This window comes from Mustela erminea, chromosome 8, assembly GCF_009829155.1.
Source record: "Mustela erminea isolate mMusErm1 chromosome 8, mMusErm1.Pri, whole genome shotgun sequence".
In the NCBI taxonomy this organism is placed as follows: Eukaryota; Metazoa; Chordata; class Mammalia; order Carnivora; family Mustelidae; genus Mustela; species Mustela erminea.
In genome coordinates, this window is record NC_045621.1 from 26455733 (window position 1) to 26476274 (window position 20542).

General features: G+C 46.6%; 1 protein-coding gene across 3 annotated transcripts in view; it reads left to right on the plus strand.

The window, feature by feature from the left end:
• Positions 1-3817: 3817 nt before the first annotated feature.
• Positions 3818-20542, plus strand: part of SMARCAL1 (SWI/SNF related, matrix associated, actin dependent regulator of chromatin, subfamily a like 1) — a 60630-nt gene continuing 43905 nt past the window's right edge. Inside the window, exons 1-7 of one of the 3 annotated variants that reach the window (XM_032354742.1) lie at positions 3818-4068; positions 5444-5478; positions 5882-6765; positions 7536-7586; positions 11281-11514; positions 13887-13937; positions 18632-18818. In XM_032354742.1, coding sequence (XP_032210633.1) covers positions 5940-6765; positions 7536-7586; positions 11281-11514; positions 13887-13937; positions 18632-18818 — 1349 coding nt within the window. In that variant the 5' untranslated portion in view covers positions 3818-4068; positions 5444-5478; positions 5882-5939. The remainder of the gene's footprint in view (positions 4069-5443; positions 5479-5881; positions 6766-7535; positions 7587-11280; positions 11515-13886; positions 13938-18631; positions 18819-20542) is intronic. The other 2 variants (XM_032354741.1, XM_032354740.1) reach the window with 2 other exon arrangements.

Genomic DNA, 20542 nt, shown 5'->3' on the forward strand with positions numbered 1-20542 from the left:
CAAAGAGCTGTCAGGCTCTCTGAGGGGGGGGTGGGGTCAGAAACAGAGGGAAGTGGGAAGCCCACCACCTATGTCACTAGCATGTAAGCTCCAGGGAGAGGGACCTTAACCTGTTGTAGGTTCCCACACATACTATCAGGCAAGGGCAAGCATGCAACAGCTGTGTAATTAGTGTCTAGAAAGAGCCCCACACTGGGACCGAGGTTTCCTTTCTATGCTGGCGTCTGCCTGGTCTGTGACATGCAAGCTAACTTCTCTCGTGCATTTTTACAACACACAAATGCTGATCTGACCTCTATTTCCTCCCCTAGGAAACTATATAGGCTCTCTAGTCCCTTCTAGCTTTAAAATTTGATGTATCAATATTGCTGTAAATCATCTGTGTATCAATGTGTATCTGTCTGTAGCTCAGCTAAACCTGACTGATAACATGAGTGGACTGCTGGTATGGTTGTCAGATAAAATACAAGACACCCAGTCAAATTTCAATTTCAGATAAACAACCAAAAAATTTTTTTAAGATTTTATTTATTTATTTGACACAGAGAGAGAGATCACAAGTAGGCGGAGAGGCAGACAGAGGCAGAGAGAGAGGAGGAGGAGGAAGCAGGCTACCCATTGAGCAGAGAGCCTGATGCAGGGCTCGATCCCAGGACCCTGGGATCATGACCCGAGCCAAAGGCAGAGGCTTTAACCCACTGAGCCACCCTGGTGCCCCAACAAATACTTTTTTAGTATAAGTAGGCCCATGCAATATTTGAGACAAACATTTAGGACCTTGGCTAAATCTGACAATTTTAACTATTTGTCTTCTATCCTCCAGATGTTGTAAACTTTTGGAGAGATGGTAATAGATCTTACTCATCTTTGGAATCTCTTAATGGTGTCTGCCAGATTTTTGGATTTCACAGACGAAACATGATAGGATTTTCTTTCAGGGGAAAACAACTTTTTATTTTGGTAAGTAAAAGTATTTATAACCATCATGGCTTTACTGAAGAAAACCAGGTAAACATGAAAAAGTCTGACACAAACTTTCAAATCATTTTATAAAATTACGTATAATTATGTAATTATATGTACTCATATAAATCATTTAAAAAACTTAACTTTACAAAATACTCATTACATTGTCCTTTTGTGTGTGTGTGTGTGTGTGTTTCTAAGGCAACCAGGCGATGCTTCCAGTTTGGCGCTGCCCAGCTGCCCCGTGTTTGGGAACTTCAGCTGTGTAGTGTTTGCCTGAAGGCCTGGCATCACTTTTTGACTTTTCTACTTCAGCTGCCCAGGAGAGTGAGTTCAGTTAGAGCTCAGCTGTCTGAGCTATCCTCTCTTCTCCCTCCGTCCCCTGTCCTCATGTGCTGTCCTCCAGGCCTTCAAACTTCTAGGAGGGAATTTTCAATCTAAGTTGGCTTAAAAACCTTAGAAGTATGGGGGAGGGGGAACCTTGCCTATAGTAAGGCCTCAACAAATAATGCTGTTGGCAAAGCAGATGTAAATATTAAGTGGTACCTGATCATACCACTTTCTGAAGATGATTTTTCTTTTTCTTTCTTTCTTTTTTTTTACTGATTTTTCTTTTTTTTTTTTAAGATTTTATTTATTTATTGGACAGACAGAGATCACAAGTAGGCAGAGAGGCAGGCAGAGAGAGAGAGGGGAAAGCAGGCTCCCCACAGAGCAGAAAGCATGATGTGGGACTCGACCCGAGGACCGTGGGATCATGACCTGAGCTGAAGGCAGAGGCTTCAACCCACTGAGCCACGCAGGCGCCCCTTTTTTACTGAATTCTTATTTTAATTTCCCATTCTTAGGATTTTAGAAAGTTAGGAGTTAGAAATGTAATCGGAACTCCCAATGCCAGACCTACTGAACTGGGGACTTTGAGGGATAAGATCCATAAAATCTGGGATCTGAGTTCCCCTGGTCCACATGCCCTCTTAGTAGGTATCAAAGGGCAATCTGTCGTTTTCCAGGAGAGAAGACTGAGCATAATAGAGTGGAGTCACTGTTATATCAACAGGGGCAGACATGGGTGAAAAGCATAGCACCCAACCTTCTTAGCAAATTAATGGACTCTGTTGGGGGACTGGAAGGGCAGGGAAAAGTGTTCATTAGTTTCTGTTCATCTGTATAATAGAAAGTTCATGCTGGGTGTAGAGAAATGAAAGACCAAGAAGATTTACCTCGAATAACAGCAACATCCATCTGGCATCTGTTTTGGGATTTTGCGGTTCACTAAGCATTTCTCTTGTCTTGTTTTGATCCCCAGCACAAGATTCGGCAAGGTGGTGGTGTTTTCTACCTTAACTTTGCAGAGGAGAAAATGAAGGCACAGTCGCCATGCTTATGTGGCCATAGAAGAGGTAGAGTGAGACTGGCCCACTTTCTAGTACTTAGCGCCACTCAAGTGGGCGAAGACAGGCCAAGGTCTTTATAAGTTCAAAAAAAATTTTTTTATATGTTCCAAAAATGATTTTGTGTTTCAAAAGTCATACAAGTTCTATATGAGTATTATAAGAAAATCCAAATCATTCAGGAAAATATAGGTTAAAAAGAAGAGTGAGTTTTGATGTTTCCTTTCCAGACATTTTTCTATGAGTTTACATGCTTTTATAGTTAAAACAGCCTCCTTTCCTCCCTCCCTTCCTTCCCTCCTTTTTTTTTTTAAAGATTTTATTTATTTATTTGACAGACAGAGATCACAAATAGGCAGGGGTGGGGGGGTGGGGGGGGCAGGCTCCCCGCTGAGCAGAGAGCCCAATGCCAGACTCCATCCCAGGACCCTGAGATCATGACCTGAGCGGAAGGCAGTGGCTTAACCCACTGAGCCACCCAGGTGCTCCCCTTACCTCCTTTTTTTGAATAGCTCAATATATACACATTGTTGTACTTTGTTTTTCTTAAAATTATGTCTTGGCCATTTTTCCAAATCCTTAAACAGAGATCTACCTTTTTGTTTTTAAGTGAGCCATGTTTGACAACTGAATAGCAACATTCATGTATACTGACAATAAAGAAATATTATATTTACCACCAATACGTAATAACTGAGTTGATTGTGAGAAAAGGGGTATTGATGTTCAGAAATGGGGTAAACTGACTCTAACAATGTCAGTTTAGTAATTTCCCCTGAAGAGTGGGGACTTCAGAATCACAATCACAGCTAGCCTAGCAGAGCCTTGAAAAAAGTTAGCAAAGAGTTGTCTTAGTTTTCCCACCTATAAAATGGGAATACTAAGAACACACGTTCCATAAGGTCAACGTGAGGATTAAAAAAGAAAATTTACATTAAACGGTCAGCACAACAACCGACGAAAACAAATGGTGATTGACGCCGCCAAAGCTCCTCGTCCGGGAAGGTCAGGTAGGAGTTGGACAACGGGTGGGGCTTAAACGGCGAGGTGATCAATACCTAGAACTGATGCTCCAGGAGATATTTTTTTTTTTTTAAGAGCTACCAAATCAACCGGGCGCCTGGGTGGCTCAGTGGGTTAAGAGCTACCAAATCAATGCCTGGGATGTCCCTTGGGACAGCTGTGACCCCGAGACTCCAGCTTTGGAAACCTCAACTTTCCAGGCTTTCAAGATGTGGTGTTTGGCCAAACCTTTGTGGAAACAAAGACTACAATTCCCAGGCTGCATCACTAGAGCCCCGCTCCGCCCCGCCCCGCTCACGTGGTTGCGTATCGCCTAATCATCTTCAGGCTCTTGCCCGGAACTACAGATCCCAGAAGACCTTGCAGCATCGGTCCCGCTCTCCTGGCTCGTTACTCCCACTTTGCGAAGCGAAATTGCGGCCGCGTTGCTCATTGGGAAGCGTAGTTCTGCGGTGACCGGGCCCCTCCCCCTCCGGGCCCAGGCGCCGCAGTAAGGCGGACGAGCTGGCGGCTCCGGAATACCTGCCGTTAACCGCGCACCCGGAAGGGTAACCTGGCTGGGGAGGCGTCTGGAGACGCTCCCGGGGTCGGGGTGGCCGACAACGTGATTGAGTTCCACGCCTGTATGGGTGAGAAGGCGGACGAGACCAAATGCCAGCCAGGAAGAGGGAGTGGGCCAAGGGGACGGGTGAATCCAAGTGGAGATAATGGGGGTGGGAGTGGGGCGTGGCGCTCCCTTATGGCCTCGCCTGTCCGAGGCGCGCGCGCGCGCCCAATCCGGTGGAGCAGGGCTGCGGGCAAAGGGAGGCGGTGGGGAGTCTGGGTGGTGGGCTGTCTTTAGGGTTTGGGGCCGACTAGTGAGATTTCTTCATCCTCAGGGCCTCACCTCCCCTGGCTCCTGGAGGCGGTGCATCCGGCCTTGGGTCTGGGGAGTTTGGGGGTGTAGGGGAGCCCTGGTTGGAAAGTTAGGAGTGTGTTACCCAGGGAGCCTAAGTGCTTCAGCTGTGCCCCGGGAACAAAGCCTTTCCCAGATCCTTCCTTATGGGTGGTTGGAGGAAGTGAGAGGTCTCTGGAGGTACCCCAGAGAGGTACCATGGACACCCCATATGTTTTGGAGCTCTTCCCAAAGGGAGTCTTCAGCAGCAAGAATAGCTTTGAACCCTCTCGGTATCAACAGTGCTGCTGGAGTCATCCCCATGTCATCATTGTAAGCATTACATGGCAGTAGGTTGGATGGAGGCTCAGTCCGAACCAAGCCAGAGAAATTGGGGTCCAGCTTCTTGGTTCTAGAATATTGTAAAAGATTGTATGGTTCATAGAGAAATGTCCGGAGTAAATTAATTGAAAAAAAAAATCAGGATACAAAACAATGTGTGTGTATATGTATGTGTATATATATATGTATGTATGTGTATATATATGTGTATAATGCACATATATATATACACATATATATACACATACATACATATATATATACACATACATATACACACACATTGTTTTGTATCCTGATTGTATATGTATGTATATATATATGTGTATATATGTATATATAGATGTGTATATATTTGTGTATATACATACATACATATACACACACATATATATACACATACATATATAATGTACATTTATATATATATACACATATAATATACATATAATGTACATAATGATCCTTTTTTGTGATAAATACTCATATCTCCTAAATATGGGGCATGTATCTATGGATATGAATAGAAAAAAAGAATAAACCACCAACAGTGCTTCTTGATGGGTGGTGAGATTACAGATTAATTTAACTCTTTTTTGCACATCTTTTTGTAGCATCTGAGTTTCTACAATGAGCATGCACTACTTTTTTTTTTTCCTCATTTTTCCAAAAAGTCACGGTTGCTTCACAATGGTGCATTTTGAAGGGGAGGCAGTAAGGCTCACTGCCTTGTGGCTTGCACCTGCCACCTGCCGCTTGGTTTGCCAGAAATGATAACAGGATTGAATTAAAAGGATGAATTTAGTGTGCAGTCTACATGAAGCTAATGTTTCTTTCCTTCTTCCAGCTTGGCAGGAGTCTGTTAGCAAGTGTCTCACCATGGTATGTGGTTGTTTCGGTCTATGTCAGTCTAATCCATTACTGCTTCTGGTTTCAGATGTCATCCACTGCCTAACTTCCTTGGGGTCTGCTCACTCACATTGGCTGGGGGATGAGGGGGAGAATAATACTACAGCTAAAATACCTGCTTAGTTTTGGATTCCATCTCACCTTGCTGTTTGCTTTTTGTCAGGGTCTTTGTTTGAGTATATGCTACTTACTGTCCTTGTGTGTGTGTGTGGGGGGGTATGTGTGTGTCTGTGTTCAGTTATAAAAGAAACCTTTCACATATCCCTTGATTGTGCAAATTGTGCATTTCCTAGAGGAAAGCTTTTTAAAATCAAGGTAGGAGCATGAAAAATAAATATATTTAATGTTTATTTCAATATTGTTTTTCCTTTCTCAGCTTCTGCCAAGTTTCTGATTAAAGACTGACGTCCCTGCGTAAGCATTTCCCTGTTAAAATGTCCCTGCCTCTTACAGAGGAACAGAGGAAAAAAATTGAAGAGAACCGGCAAAAGGCTCTGGCCCGGAGAGCTGAGAAACTATTAGCAGAAAAGCATCAGAGCGCAGGCTCTGGCTCCTCCATTGCCACCAACTCTCCCCAGTCCAAGCAGGGCCCTCTCTCAAACTTCCCCAGGGATCCTTCTAAGCCAGCGAACCATGGTGTCATTTTCAGGCAACAGAATCTCAGCAGTTCATCTGATGGTGACCAAAGACCTCCTAATTCCCATAGTTTTCATCTAAGCACTCCAGAGCAGGCAAAGGGGATCTGGAAGAGGCAAGATGTGCCCACAGCCTGCCCGAGCCACAGCCCATCAGGTCAAATGACTCACACTGGCATCTCTCCTCCCTCTGCACAAAGTCCTCCAGAGGGCCCCAGCCAACAAATGTTGGGTGGTCCATTAGGTAAAGGTCATCCTCTGGCTTCACAGGAGATCAAATCCACACCCGTTGCTAACACAACTCAGGAGCCTTTGTCCAAAGCCAAGAGTTTCCAGAAGACTCTAGCTTCTTTCTTTGGACAGCCACCCAGGGATCCTGGAGTAGAGGCCAAGGCAGTGAGGCCCTCCACCTCGGGGCAGAACATTTCTGACACCAACTGTGGTTCAGGGAGTGTGACACCTGGGACAGAAGGAAGGCACCCACAGAAATTGGGGGCCTCACACCACAAAGCAGGAAGCTCCCAGGAGGGAAGGTGCATAAGAAGCGGCGATCGCTTCCAGGTGAAGATCGGGTACAATGCCGAGCTCATCACAGTTTTTAAGCGTCTCCCCAGCAGAAGTTACGGTAATGAGCTTCCGTCTTGTTCTTCACATGGTTTTTGTTTTTTTTCATTTTTCTATTTTTAGAGTCTCTTTTTATCTAACAGTTTCTCATAAATATGAAGAGAGTGCATTGGCACATTCTGTCCGTCCAGTTGTTGAAATTTTTGTTTTAGCTCATGTTTCCTTTTGTAATAGACGTTCCTTCCAACAGCTGCCAAACTTGGGGGCTGCCGCATGGCCATATGGAGAAGGGATGAATATTTACTGGGAGGCCAGTTCCCCCGGGTGCTTTGTTTGTGTTGTAGCACTTAAGCATAACAACAGTTTTTTGAGATAAGTAAATGTTAATTCCATTTTCAAGGCAATAGGGCTGGCTCAGTAAGGTGAAATAAGACCGCTTGAGTTGGTTCCTATTGGAAGGGCAGAGCCAGGCTGTGCTATCTCTACAACAGCCCAGAGGGCCTGCTCTTTGTTCGGTGTGCCTAGCTACACTGGGTCCCAGAGAACTTGGATTCTGGTCCCACCTCTGTCCTCTGCCCCCTTAGGCGAGGACATAAGGTTCCAGGGCCTGATGAGTTGCACTATATGGAGTTAATGGCCCCGTCCTTATTTGTATTTGCTCTTTGTCCCCCACAGGGAATCTGTACAACCGTAGTGGCTCTCCATTGACTGTTTTTCGAACCGAGCACTCATTCATTCATTAAACAAGCTTTTACTGAATGTCTCAGTACAACTCAGAATGACAGTCATCAACCCCATTATGGGCAACTAAGTACTTCTGTTTCATTTCAGATCCTGCCACCAAGACGTGGAACTTCAGCATGACCGACTATGGTGCCCTAAGTAAGTAGGCACGTCCTTGCCCTGCATGCAGGGAAATCCTGGTATTGGGCGGCCCCTAGAGCAGCAGATGTGGTCTAGCTTATGGTTTAGATGGCGTTTAGGGCACTACCCCAGTGCCCTTCTCACTCACGGCCAGCCTACTGAGGCAACTCCCTGGGTGAAGGTCACTGTATTAACCAAAGCCAGCACTTACTGGAGCCACTCTGCCGGGTTGTTCTAAGCCCCTCATACAGGTATACCTCGGAGACATGGTGGGTTTGTTTATAGACCCCCACAACAAAGCAGGTAGCATAGCAGAGTGACTCAGATGACTTTTGGTTTCCCAGTGCATATAAAAGTTACGTTTACATTATACTGTAGTCTGTGAAGTGTGCAGTAGCATTATGTCTGAAAAAACAGTGTACAAACCTTAATTTAGAAATTGGTTGCTCAAATTTTACAACCATCACCTGAGCCTTTGGCAAGTTGTAGTCACTCATCCCAGATCACCATAGCAAATGGAATAATAATGCAAGAGTTTGAAAGACCGCAAGAATTACTAAAATGTGACATAAAGACAGGAAGAGAGCAAATGCTTTTGGGCAGATGGCGCCAATAGCCCTGCTCCGTGCAGGGTCGCCACGGACCTTCAGCGGGTAAAGATCTGCGACACGCGACACGGCACAGAGCAGTAAAATGAGGCATGGCCGTATACACTAACTCTTCTACCTCTCACAACACCCGTTTTACAGATGGGGAAATGGAGGCCCGGAAAGGGTAGGTAGCTAAAATGGGGTCTCACACAGCCAGTGAGGCATACACCTGGGATACAGACCCAGACAGCCTGACCTCAGAGTACACATTCCCACGGGGCTCCTGGCTCCAGCCATGACCACCCTGACAGGACTGCTCAGTGGACAGCCGCGTCCTCACAGCCCTCCGCATGGTCAGCTCACCTTCACGGTAGGGAGAAGGGGTTGCCCGGGCAGGCGCCAGGGGGCCCCTTTAACCCAGTGTGGTCAGCTGTCGGAGCTCTCGAGGGGCACCCCTCCGTCTTCCCAGATTTTGTTGACTCTTAAACGAAGGTCTCCCTCAGCCCTTGGAGCCTGGAGCCTCTTCCTCTGCCAACACGTCAGCCCTGCGTGTTCAGGCCTCCCGTTTTCCGCCTCTCCTCCCGCAGCCATTTCACTCCTCTCTCTTTCCCCACCCAGTTCAGACAGGGGAGAGGTGAAGATGCAGGACGGGGAGGTCACTTCTTTGCAGGTGTGGGGCCTTGAGTGGGAGTCTCTGGAGTCACCAGCACAGCTTCTGGGGGCAGGGGAGGGGCAGCCCCCTGCACAATTCCCTGTTTCTCTCCGTGGCATCCACTGCTTTAAATGTGTGGCATTGGGTGGTGTCCCTTGCTTTGTTAGTTGCTGGTGACCTTTTGCGGGTGTGTGTGTGTGTGTGTGTGTGTGTGTGTGTGTGTGACACTCCCTTACTGTTATTTTAATCCCTGTGTTAGGTGCTGGGAGGGGGAGGGCCTGTACTCCCGATTAAGACTGCAGGTTTCAACACCTGCGTTTCTCATTTTTGCTCATTTTAAACCAGTGATTTCCACGACCGTGGTTTTTGTTTGTATTATCGTCTTTCTACTCTTGTACTCACATTGCATGGGGACTTGGATAACTTCTGGTTTTACAGGTTGATTTTGGTTTTCCTTGTGGCATGGCTGCTTTTCATAATGCCCTACATCTTTTTTAAAAACCGGTTATTGGGCACAAAATTCTCTGTATAGCTTTCAGATGAATGTTACTGATTATGAATTAGTTAGCTCATTTGTGTCCTTATCAGCATTTCGCACACTTGACTTGCTGTCTACCGAGATGTCCCTTAAACACTGGTGCGATGGTTGTGGGTTCTGCATTTATCCCTGTTCTTTTTTCCCCTCTGTTGAAGTATAGCTGACACACGGTGTTACATTTGTTGCAGGTGTACAACATGGGGATTCCATAACACTGTGTTGGTCTGTGATCAGCACAAAGGTAGCTCCCCTCTGTCCTTGTTTAATTTTCAGATAGGTTTATTGTGTGCCTTCCTAGTAGGTTATCCTTTTTATCCGTGTAATCAGTGTAATGTGTAAAGACTGTCAGTCTTTCTGTCATTTTGCTTTTGGCATACCTGTGGATTTTGCCTTTTTAACCCTCCTATACATACATTGTAGAACGTGTGGAAAGTATATCATCTTGCAAAGAACAACAACTACTCCCCCATAATTTCCTTACTCAGTTAACCACTATTATTATTTGATTTTCTCCTTCCAGCCTTTGTTCTGTGTGTTATAATATACACACTTTATCTACATGATATGATTTTTATCTTGCTATTTTTTACTTAGTGTTCCAGCAGAAGCATTTTTATTTTAATGGCTAATTCCAAGTAATGGCAATACAGGTATCCCCTATCAGATACTTTGAGCCCTAAGAAAATGATTTCATACTGTTGAACTAATATTGGTTTTTGTATTTTTGTAACTTTTTGCTAAAAAAATTAATGGCTGTATAATATTCCATGGTATAAATATGTCATAAATGGCTTCAATCATTTCCTTTTTGCTTCACTTATCTTTGCTCCCGGTTTGCGCAGGATTAAAGTTTCAAGGAGTAACTTTCTCCATAGATCTCTGTATTTTCAGTTGTTAGTTTGGGCAGATTCCTGGAAAGGGGATCATTATGATCACTGTTTAGGACTCTTGTTCCAGATTACCAAATTGTCTTCAAAGGTTTTATTCCCAGGTAGCAATGCAGAGAACTGGTTGTTGTTGTTGTTGTTTTATAATCTTGCACATTTGATGAGTAAAAATGACTTTTTATTTCTCTGATTATTTGTGAAGCTGAACATTTTTCCAGGTGTTTGTTGCTCATTTGCCCCTCTCTTCTGAGTTCATGACATCTCGGTCTTTTTGCATTTTGTGGTCTTAGTATTTTCTCAAGTGCTGGCTCTCCTCAGATTTCTTGCAGAAGTCTCCATTCGGTAGTTTTGCATTTCAATTCCCATTTCTTTGTTGGTGTAGACAGTTTAGTTTTACCTCATCAAATTGGCTAATCTGACAGTGCAATCCATAACAGATGGAATCAGGCTCAAAACTGCGTTTATGGGCTGATGGTTCTGTGTCTCTTTCCCTGGCTCTCCAAGCAAGAGCAGCGGTGACCTGGGGGTCGGGTTCGGGGACTGATTCCTGGGCCGTTGGCTTCAGTAGCTTCTCTGACCCAGCAGCATCAATTACCCATTGAGTTTGCACATCTTTTTTTTTTTTTTTTTTTTTTAAAGATTTTATTTATTTATTTGACAGAGAGAGATCACAAGTAGGCAGAGAGGCAGGCAGAGAGAGAGGAAGGGAAGCAGACCCCCTGCTGAGCAGAGAGCCCAATGCGGGACTCGATCCCAGGACCCTGAGATCATGACCTGAGCCGAAGGCAGCGGCTTAACCCACTGAGCCACCCAGGCGCCCCGAGTTTGCACATCTTGGTGAGGCCCCTCCTTCTCCTGTCATTTCTGAGTTGCAGGTTTTGTAACTTGAACACTTGGGGAGCAGACATTACATTCAGTAAAGACTGGATGGACGTCCTGGTGCCCCAGCGAAAGCTCACTTGCAGGCCTTCCTGATCGAACTGTGTTTCTTCCCTCCCTGTGTGGAAGTCAGCCACCTTGTCATATCTTTCCTTTTCTTCTGCAGTGAAAGCAGCCCAGAGCCTCCCCACGGTCAACCTGCAGCCTTTGGAAGGGGCCGAGGACAACAGGAAGTCACCCTCCACTTCTGGGGTAGCCCAAACCTGCCTGCCTTTAGCTCCCTCGCTGGCCTTTGTCAAAGGGCAATGTGTGCTCATCTCCCGGGTTCGCTTCGAGGCAGACATCGGCTACTCCGAAGACCTGATCGCACTGTTTAAGCAGATGGAGTCCAGAAATTACGGCAAGTAATTGGCTCTTGCCTTATTCCTAGGCTACATGATGGTCTGTGATCTCTGGGCAGGTTATTTCTCTGTTTGAATGTTTGGAAATGACTGTGGTCCCTTAAGAGAGCTTGAAACACAGGCATATGCCATAAAAATAAATGTCCTTGAGTAGACTGAGTCCATGGTTGTCAGATTTGAGCATGCATTCAAACTGCCTGGGGGGCTTGTTAAAGCAGATTGCCGAGACCCACTCCCAGCACGATCGCTGGTGCCTGATGCCCACCCAGAGATGCTGACTAAATTCATTTGCGTGGCCAGAATTGAACACCACTGGCCCAAGCAGAGCAGTTCTGCTTTATTTTTTGTGTGGCTCTTTAGAAAGTGCCCGGTCAGAATCAGGATCTGAAGCTGTTTTGGGATTTGGAGCTGCTGGGTCTCCGCATCTTGGGCTGCGTCACTACAAAACCACGTGGCTTGTATGGCTGATCTTCCATCCTTGAGGTGGTTTTAGTCTTTTCCTTAGGTAAGTAGGAAGCAGACCCTTTACACCTCCTGTTTCGGAGACCCGTGTTCAGGCGGTGTCCGGGGGTGGGGGGCAGCTCTCTAGAATTACTTGCTCTGTGAGCTGTTCTCTGGGTTTGGGGCTCTTTCAGGAGGAGGGCGATGCCTGCTATTACATTTGTGTTAACTCCCAAGGGCAGCCTGCTGATAGGATTTAAGGGAGAGGGGCCGGGGCCTGGCCTGAGTCATGAGATGGGCCACAGGCACGAGAGCCAGCGTTCTCTGCCTCCCCTGCTCCCTTGGGATTTTGGCTTCAGTGTGGGGTCAGTCGCCCTTACAGGCCAGTTCAGATGGCCTGTGTGCATTCTCCAAGTGGGACCTTTGAAGTCACACTCCTGATGTGGCCTGCTCTGCTGGGAATGTGAATGACTAAAATATCTACCCCCAGTCCCCCCCAACTCAGATACGCAGAAACGGTGACTGGATTTTTTTTTTTTTTTTTTTTGGCCATAGCTACTCTTTAAAGACTTTACCGTTTGCTCTTCTGCCCCGGGTCAGGATCGGGCTGTTGTCAGGAGGAGCCTCCCATGCAGTTCCCACGTCAGGAGTCATCTGTGTGCCTTTGATCTGTCAGATTATATCCCGGCTACCTTGCTTTTTTCCCTGACACCAACTCGCTGTGTTTGTGCTGCTTGGTCCTTCACCACCTTGTCCTCTCAGTGGTCATGCAGAGAAGACTAAATGTCTTCGGGCCAGAAGGCCTTTATCTGGTGGAAGCTGTCATGATTTTCTCAGGAGGTAGATCAATAAGAAAATTCTAGAAGAACTTAGCCGGTGCTGGGGACTGAGATGCTTGCGTGTCTTGGTCAGTATCGGATGTAGTGTGTGCTACATGATACGCATCAGCAGAGGGTTTCCTACTAATAACAACAATAATAATTTATAATGGCCAGCTTGCTTTTGAGGGCTCACTGTTTACCAGATACATGTTCATAAGCGTGTTAATTATTTATTTTTTTGAAGGGGAGGTGTAGAGGGAGAGAGAGAATCTTAACCTACTAAGCCACCCAGGTGCCCCATCATAAACATTTTTTTTTTTTTTTAAGATTTTACTTATTTGACACAGAGAGAGAGATCACAAGCAGGCAGAGAAGCTGACAGAGAGGAGGAAGCAGGCTCCCTGCTGAGCAGAGAGCCCGATTCGGGGCTTGATCCCAGGACCCTGAGATCATGACCTGAACCGAAGGCAGAGGCTTAACCCACTGAGCCACCCAGGCGCCCCCATCATAAACATTTTGAGGCAGGGCTCTAACGTCCTGATTTTTGAGGTGTGGGCACTGAGGCCCAGAGAAGGTACATAATTTGCCCAAGGTCACACAGCTAGGAAATGGCAGAACTGAGATTTGAATGTTGGCTGTTTGTCCTCTCTGACAATGTGCTGCTTGTTTCTGTGTAAAATGAAACTAATAATGGTGCCCAGCTCTTGGGGTCATGAGGAGCAGAGGAATGGCACCTGTGAGTCTCTTGGCACCATGCCTAGCTTAAAGTAAGCACTGAATAAGTGTAAGCTACTATTATTACCCCCATCTTGGAAATGGAGGGCATTTTATGACTTTCCGGGCCATCCCTGGTCACGGATCCCTGTAGGTCCCCGTAGGACCCTCTGTCACTCCCTTAACAGCACAGTATTGTTGGGTTGTCTGCTTGTCTTTTCTCCCCAAATTCTGTGGCAGCCTTGAGGGCAGGTACTCTCCGTTTCTGTATCCCCAGTGCCAGGCCCAGGACTAGCTACAGTGGCCTAGCTTACTGGAGATTTCTAGAACTGGGGAATGAATGACGCATCAGGAGGGTACAGGATGTCACACTTGCTTTTTTCCTGTCATTGCAGATGTCAAGACCAGGAAGTGGAACTTTCTCTTGGAAGAGCACAACAAACTAAGTGAGTTGCCTACCTTGCTTATTTTATATCATGCTGTGTTAAGCTTTCATTATCTGCCTTAAATTTAACGTATTTTAGAGGAAGACCACCCCCTCCTGGCCCTGACTCCCCGCCTTTGGTAATTTCACATGCTCGTGTGCAGGACAAGTGAGAGGGAAGATGTTCCCAGGCAGCTGAGAGGGTGGCTTTCCAGCCGCCCACAGACGCAGGACCCCCTCTTCCATCAAGAGTGTGGCTGTACGCATCAAATTCCTAAGGCCCGTGAGACAAGTATTAGTTGGGGACTTTGGGCATCAGACATGAACTCAGTTTGCTAGTGTAGATAGGAGCCACTGTAGATTCCCCCTAAGAACAGGCTCTCGGTTTACTTTAGAACCAGTTGACCAGGGAGGGTCAGAGAGGCTGCGTGGTTATGGGCTTCGGAATAGGCCTGGGCACACACGCATTTAATGAGCACTTTGGAGACTGACCAAGGAAGGGGTGTGTGTACGGGTGTCAGTATAGGAAGCAGAAGCCAGTTGGGGCACACCGTTCGTCTCTGTGCTCTGCACGGGCAGGGCCGTAAATTCTAGTGTGCCTGAGAGAGGGGAACGTGGGCACAGCTCTGCCTGTCCCGGAACACCCATCTGTCACCCATCTACCAAGCTGTCACATGCCCACAATGGGTCCGCAATTGGCACAACTTACGTTTCTCTTGCTTGGACCCCTGAGGACTCGTTGGGCCTCCCAGGCAGTGCTGGTCCCAGTCAGGCCAGGAGACACAAGCTCCAGCCGAGGAGCTCCAAGTCGTTGCCCATCTTGCCCAGCAGGCCAGGGCTGTCAGCAAGAGGGAAGCGCTGGGTTTCTTCCCTCGGTCTCCTCGTGTGATTTACAAGGTGAAATCGGGCAGATGATTGAACATTCTGGGTTCCCTCGTCCTTCCCGTGAAAGAAGGGGTCTCCAATCCGTATCTGCCCTACGGACAGAAATTCAGTATAAGGGAAGTGCCTTTGAGTCCTTGCAGAGAGACTTGCTGCAGACTCAGGGTTCAGTTTGAATGCAATGAGATCCTTATTTAGTATCAGCAAAGGCTAGCGGAGGCAGAGACCATGCCTGACACGCCGAGAACCCGTGGCCCTGCTGTTTGGAACTTGTGATTTGCAGCGAACTGTTTGGCCAGACCTGAATTATTGATGAGCAATGGGCCTGAGTGTTTTCTTCTTGACCCCTTGTTTTTCAACCACAGAAAGACATATAAATATGTGAGCCATAAAGACTGACTTTTGTGGACCAACATGTGAAGCAGGATATGGACAGTGTTAGCAGAGGATTGTAACGAAAAACCATGGCTTGCGACTCACATGACGTTATATAATGATGGGTCCACATCTTGTGTGGGCCATAGACTTTGGAAGGTCTGAGGAAAACAATGTATTCTTCACCCAGAAATATGCACATAATGGCCACACACAAAATTTTGCCTTTTATATTAAGGACTCCATGGGTCTGGAGTTAGGAGTTCTAGAATTAGGGCTCAGATTGCTGTTTTACGTGTTGGCCTGTCAATATAGTGTTTTATAGAAAAGAAGATGGATTCTCTCCACTTCGTAGAGTGTGAAAAGCTTGAACTCAGAGAGAGAAGCCTGTTGTTTTCCCTTCCAGGAGCGTTGCAGGGTCACAATAAAGTCCGTGATGGAGATCAGGCCACACGGGTGATCTTGACTTTGTAATGTGACCCATTTGGAAACATAGAAGCCAGACCTGGGAACAAGAGGCTGAGGATATGAGGCACTGCCCAGTGACCCAGCCTAGTCCCGATACCACTGCTCACAGACCGTAAACCTTGGGGGCCCCACGACCTTCCCCTCACCCTGGGTCTTGTTCCTAAACTTGAGCTAGTGAGCGTGTGCATCTGAAACTCATTAAGAAATGACAGTAAGACCCTCTGAGCATATGAATGAAGTGGTGATGATTATTTCCTCCAGAAATAATCATCTAAGTGAGTTGCCTAGCTTGCTTATTTTATATCAGCAAGGTATATCTAAGGCAAATCTAAGAGTTTCCCTCCTCCCTCTTTTCTCACCGACTTGAGGCCATTTGCCCACAGTGAGATTGGCAAACGGCCTTTTGTTTTCCCCGGGCTGTCACAGTCCAGAAGGGCTCTGCATCCCCCTCACTGGTCTGGTCTTGTCAGCTGCTATTTGAAAACATGAGCATCTCTCTGCTGTGTGGCTCCCTAGCATTCTGCCAAAGAGCTGTTGCACAGAAACGATTTCTAGATGACTCATGAAGCCAGACAGCACACTCCTGTCATCTTCCAGCACCTGGAAAGGACATCCGTGAGCTGGGGGGCGGTCTCAGAAACACAGCCGCACGGCTGAACTGGCGGCACAGGGTTCAGGAGGCAGGAGCTGGCGGGAGACAGAGCGGAGGTTGCTTTTTCCTCCCGAACGGCTGGAAGAACATAATGCTCGCCGAGCTCTGCATTTCGCACCGGCCGGATCGTCAGGCCTTTTCTAAGCTTCCATCAGGTGTGTGAGTGCTGGCGATCAGCAGGATTAAAATGAAAATGGTTTCTGAAAGCACATGCGGTGCTCGGTCTCCCGAAGTGTGCAGAAGTCAGCATGTTCAAATTGAATTCGGAGGCATAAAATGTATTTCTCCATCAGTATGGGAAGTCTTTTTTATATGAAAGCCACCAGCCTCACCTAATTTCTTACCGTGATGATTTTGTTCACCCAAAGCATTTCCAGAAATAGCTGGTATATACATTTAGCGAAAAATGGAAGTGGATTTAAATATATTGAGAATACAGAGAGACTTAAGGTAGTGGTAGATGGCTTGGCCCTCCATGTTCAGATCAGTATTTGCTGTGGTAGCCAGCTGATGGTGTGGCAGAGAACTTGAATATGTTGTGAGCATACTACATATATATGTATATTACATATATATATACATATATATATACATATAGCATATTACAACATAATTAGGAAAACACATAACTGTATGGAGTACAGAACCAACAACCGTAGAGTTTTGAATAATATTGGAGAAGAGTGAAATATACCCAGTTTCTTATTTGGTTCCTTTTACCAAGTTCCTGGAAACAGCCCCTTGGAGGATGACAGTGACTCCCAGGGTTCCCACTTAAAGGTAAAGGATGAAGAGAGTCGAAGATCTGCAGACAGTAGTTACTCTCTCAGGTAGATTTTCCAAAGGACAGTGGTAAAAGGGAAGGACATCTCGAAAGCCACCACCCATAAGACAGTGGGCTGTAGTCAATGGGTAGTAATTCTACCACTAGGGATGTCTAGGCCTGTCATCTTTAATTTTTAACTTACCTCTTTCCTCCCCCCAGAATTATCTGTTTTATTTGTATCTCTGGTTTATTCTTTCTCTGTTTCTCTATTAAATAAAGGGGCTTTTTTTTTCCTTTCTTAATTTTAAAATCAGATGAGGCTAAATTCCTTCAAAAAGCAAAATCATTGAAATTAATTTGCTTTCATTTCATGAAGATCCCAAGTAATTTTTCCCTTAAGGTGATGGGTCCGACTGGAAGGAGAGAGTTCCCCCCTCTCCAGAGGAACCACTGGAACCACTCTGGAACCACTCACTTGGAAGGGAGGTAAAAACCCCTAAATACAAGCTTTAATTAGAGAGTGAGAGTAATGATCACTCCCAGTAATAGTTGAGACTCTGAGCTTAGCAGAGCTTGGTGAATTATTTCTGTGAAGATAATAAAGACTTGAGGCTTTGTAGGCTCTGTGGTCTCCCATGTGCTCAAGTCAGCCACTGCAGCAAGCCCACAGCCATAGATGTTCCATAAGCAAATCATCATGGCCGTGTTCCCATCACACTTTGTTTACAAAAGCAGGCAGTGGGCCGGTTTGGCCCACAGGTCTTAGCTTGCCAACACCTGCTTTCGAGGATGGGTGGGGTGCTGTCAGGTTACCTCCAGACCAAGGGACTTGCCAGCTGCTTCACCACTGACGTCACTGCTCAAACTCCCCTCTCTCAAGGGGAGATCTGCGTTCTCTTAGGGAAAGGGTCACCAGGGTGCAAGGCCACTTGTATTTTTATCACTTGGTGGGCTTTGGCATTGCTACAGTTGTCTGTAAATAGCCCTCCTATCCTCCTGATCTTTGTTGGAAACACCTAACAGCTGCTCTGAACAGGGCACAGCGCACTTCCTTGCCTGTTGGCAGCAGGTAACGTCGAGTTCTCGTGTTCTGAAACATCAAGACCCAAAGAAAACATGAAGAGAATGGAAGCAAGATAAGATTTATTCATTCTATACCTTGCCCTTTTTTTATGGGTCTTTTGGGACTGATTTTTAAGAATGTGGGACCTTATTTATTTGAATGGGAATACTAAGATAATTTCTTTTAAGTTACTTTTGGTCAAAGAAGAATCAGTCACAGAAACATTTTGCAATTCTTCCCAGCATCCGTGTAGTGTAGGGAATCAGTCTGGCATTCACGATTGCCCTCTTATTTGCGGGAACTAGGAGTAGAGAGGGAGCTTTAGGTCTCTAGGCTTATGTACTTGCTCAGAATATGACTGTCAGCCCTCGGTGTTCTCTCCAGTTACAGTTTTGAGAAGGTGACACACAGCAGAATTCCAGTCACTGAGCTCGATCTCAGAGCCCCTCACGGTCCTTCGCTCTCATGGTCATTAACCTCCAAGTCACACACCTCTGTCCTCCTTCCTAGTCCAGAGCGTGCGCTGCCTTCCGCAAGTTCAGCTGGACCCTCTGCCCAAGACACTCACCCTGGCATTTGCATCGCAGCTAGAGAAGACGTCTCCCTGCCTCACAGAGCCCATCCCTGAGGCAGACCTTTCTGGAGTGGACCCCAAGCTCGTGTCCAATCTGCTGCCCTTCCAGAGAGCGGGAGTCAAGTAGGTTCTTGGGTTTTCCTCTCTCCTGGACTTCGTGACTCACACAAACTGGGTTCAGATGCTCCTCCCTCTTTTAAGAACACTCATCTTGCATGCACATCTGGAAGCATCTAGGCACTGCGCAACCAGGTGTGCTGTAAGCAAAGCCTGATTACAACCATTGATTTCCAAATTCCATGAGTTAATCAGGACTCTAGATCGCAGGTGTGCAGAAACCCAACTCAAAACGGGTTCAAGAAAAGAGATTTTTCAGTGTGCGTGGTAGAAAACCAGGGGTCTCCAGAGATCTCATCAGAATTTTCTGTCCCACTCTCAGTTTGGCTCTCTCCTCTGTTTGCTTTGTTCTCAGCCAGGTGCTCCTCAGGTGTGGCGGCTAGGGCACAGCAACCCAGTGGAAGCTCTCTTTCCTGATGGCCCAACACTGAAGGGCCTGGAATCCGATGCCCATGCCAGGACCAGTCTCTGTGGCCTGGGACTGGGGAGTCTTACTGGTGAGACTGGATGACAGGCCCATCCCTGGAGCCAGCTGGTAGGGCCCCAGTCCCCAAGTTACTTGGACTGAGAGTGGAAGGTGTTGGTTTTCCAAAGGAAAGTCAGGGTGTTCTTATTATAGACAGAAAAGATATGCCCACATCGTGACCTGTCCTGTTTTCCAGAGCTTCTCGGGAGAAGCCAAATGATAGGTTTGAACTTGCCTTCTAGTGAAAACACTGGAGGCCAAGGAGAGGAAAGAGATGGTAAAAGCTTCATCTGTCATTCAGCAGTGTGGCTGGGGATGTAAGCCAGGATAAGGAGAGTAAGTGCTTGTGGACCTGGTGAACAAAGACAGCCTGCCCACAGGCAGCCTGCTCATGAGGTTTTGGTAAAAGCTTGACCACTGTCTTAGGGTTTTGTTCTGAGATTTGGGCAGTCACACCTGCATTCCCGTGGTCCCAGCTCTGTTCACACCCTTTCCCTGGGTTTCCCTCCCAATTCCATCTATCTCAGATAACTCGCTTTGCACAACTTCATCTTGCTTGAGAGGTTGCCCACCCCCAGCCATGGGCAGCCTCTGTCTCTGGTGCCCAAGCTCCTCTGGGCCCCATTAGAGATCCTGGGCCCATGTGGTACGTGCTGCCTTGCCAGTTAAGCCGTCACCGCCAAGAGGCTCTGTGTGGAGCCCCCAGGACTGATGTGAGCCCGAACCAGAGCCCGGCCAGCACTTCCGTCTTTTCTCTTGTGGTACTTACAGCCTTTCTTTGAAACTTCCAGTTAAATCCAGCTATTAACTGTCATTCTTTGAAGAGGAAGATTTGGGTGTTAAAGAACAAGGTCTGGCAGTTCCAAATTGGTCTTGTAAGAGCTACAAGGAAAACACCCTTAAATTTATGTAGTAAAGTCTCTAAGATCTAGATCAGGTTCCTGTAACGTCTAAAACGTCCCTTTGAGCAAATGAGTGAGGTGAGACCCAGCATGACAGTCATGTGCCCAGAGTCACTGAGCTTCCAAGAGTGGAACTGGAGCTGAAAACCACATTAAGTAATGATGAGCACAGCCCCTGTGGTCCTCCAACTGCCCTGTCGGAAATGGTGTTCAGCTTGTTTCTCTGTTAGGCAGGCATTTCCTTTGTTCTTTTTTGTCCACTTTGTTCCTTAGTTGGGCTACTTCAAAGCAGGAGAAAAGGAAAGACCACAAAATTCAAGGGTCTGTTCTGCTTTGAGAATGCCTGGATGGACAAACCACAG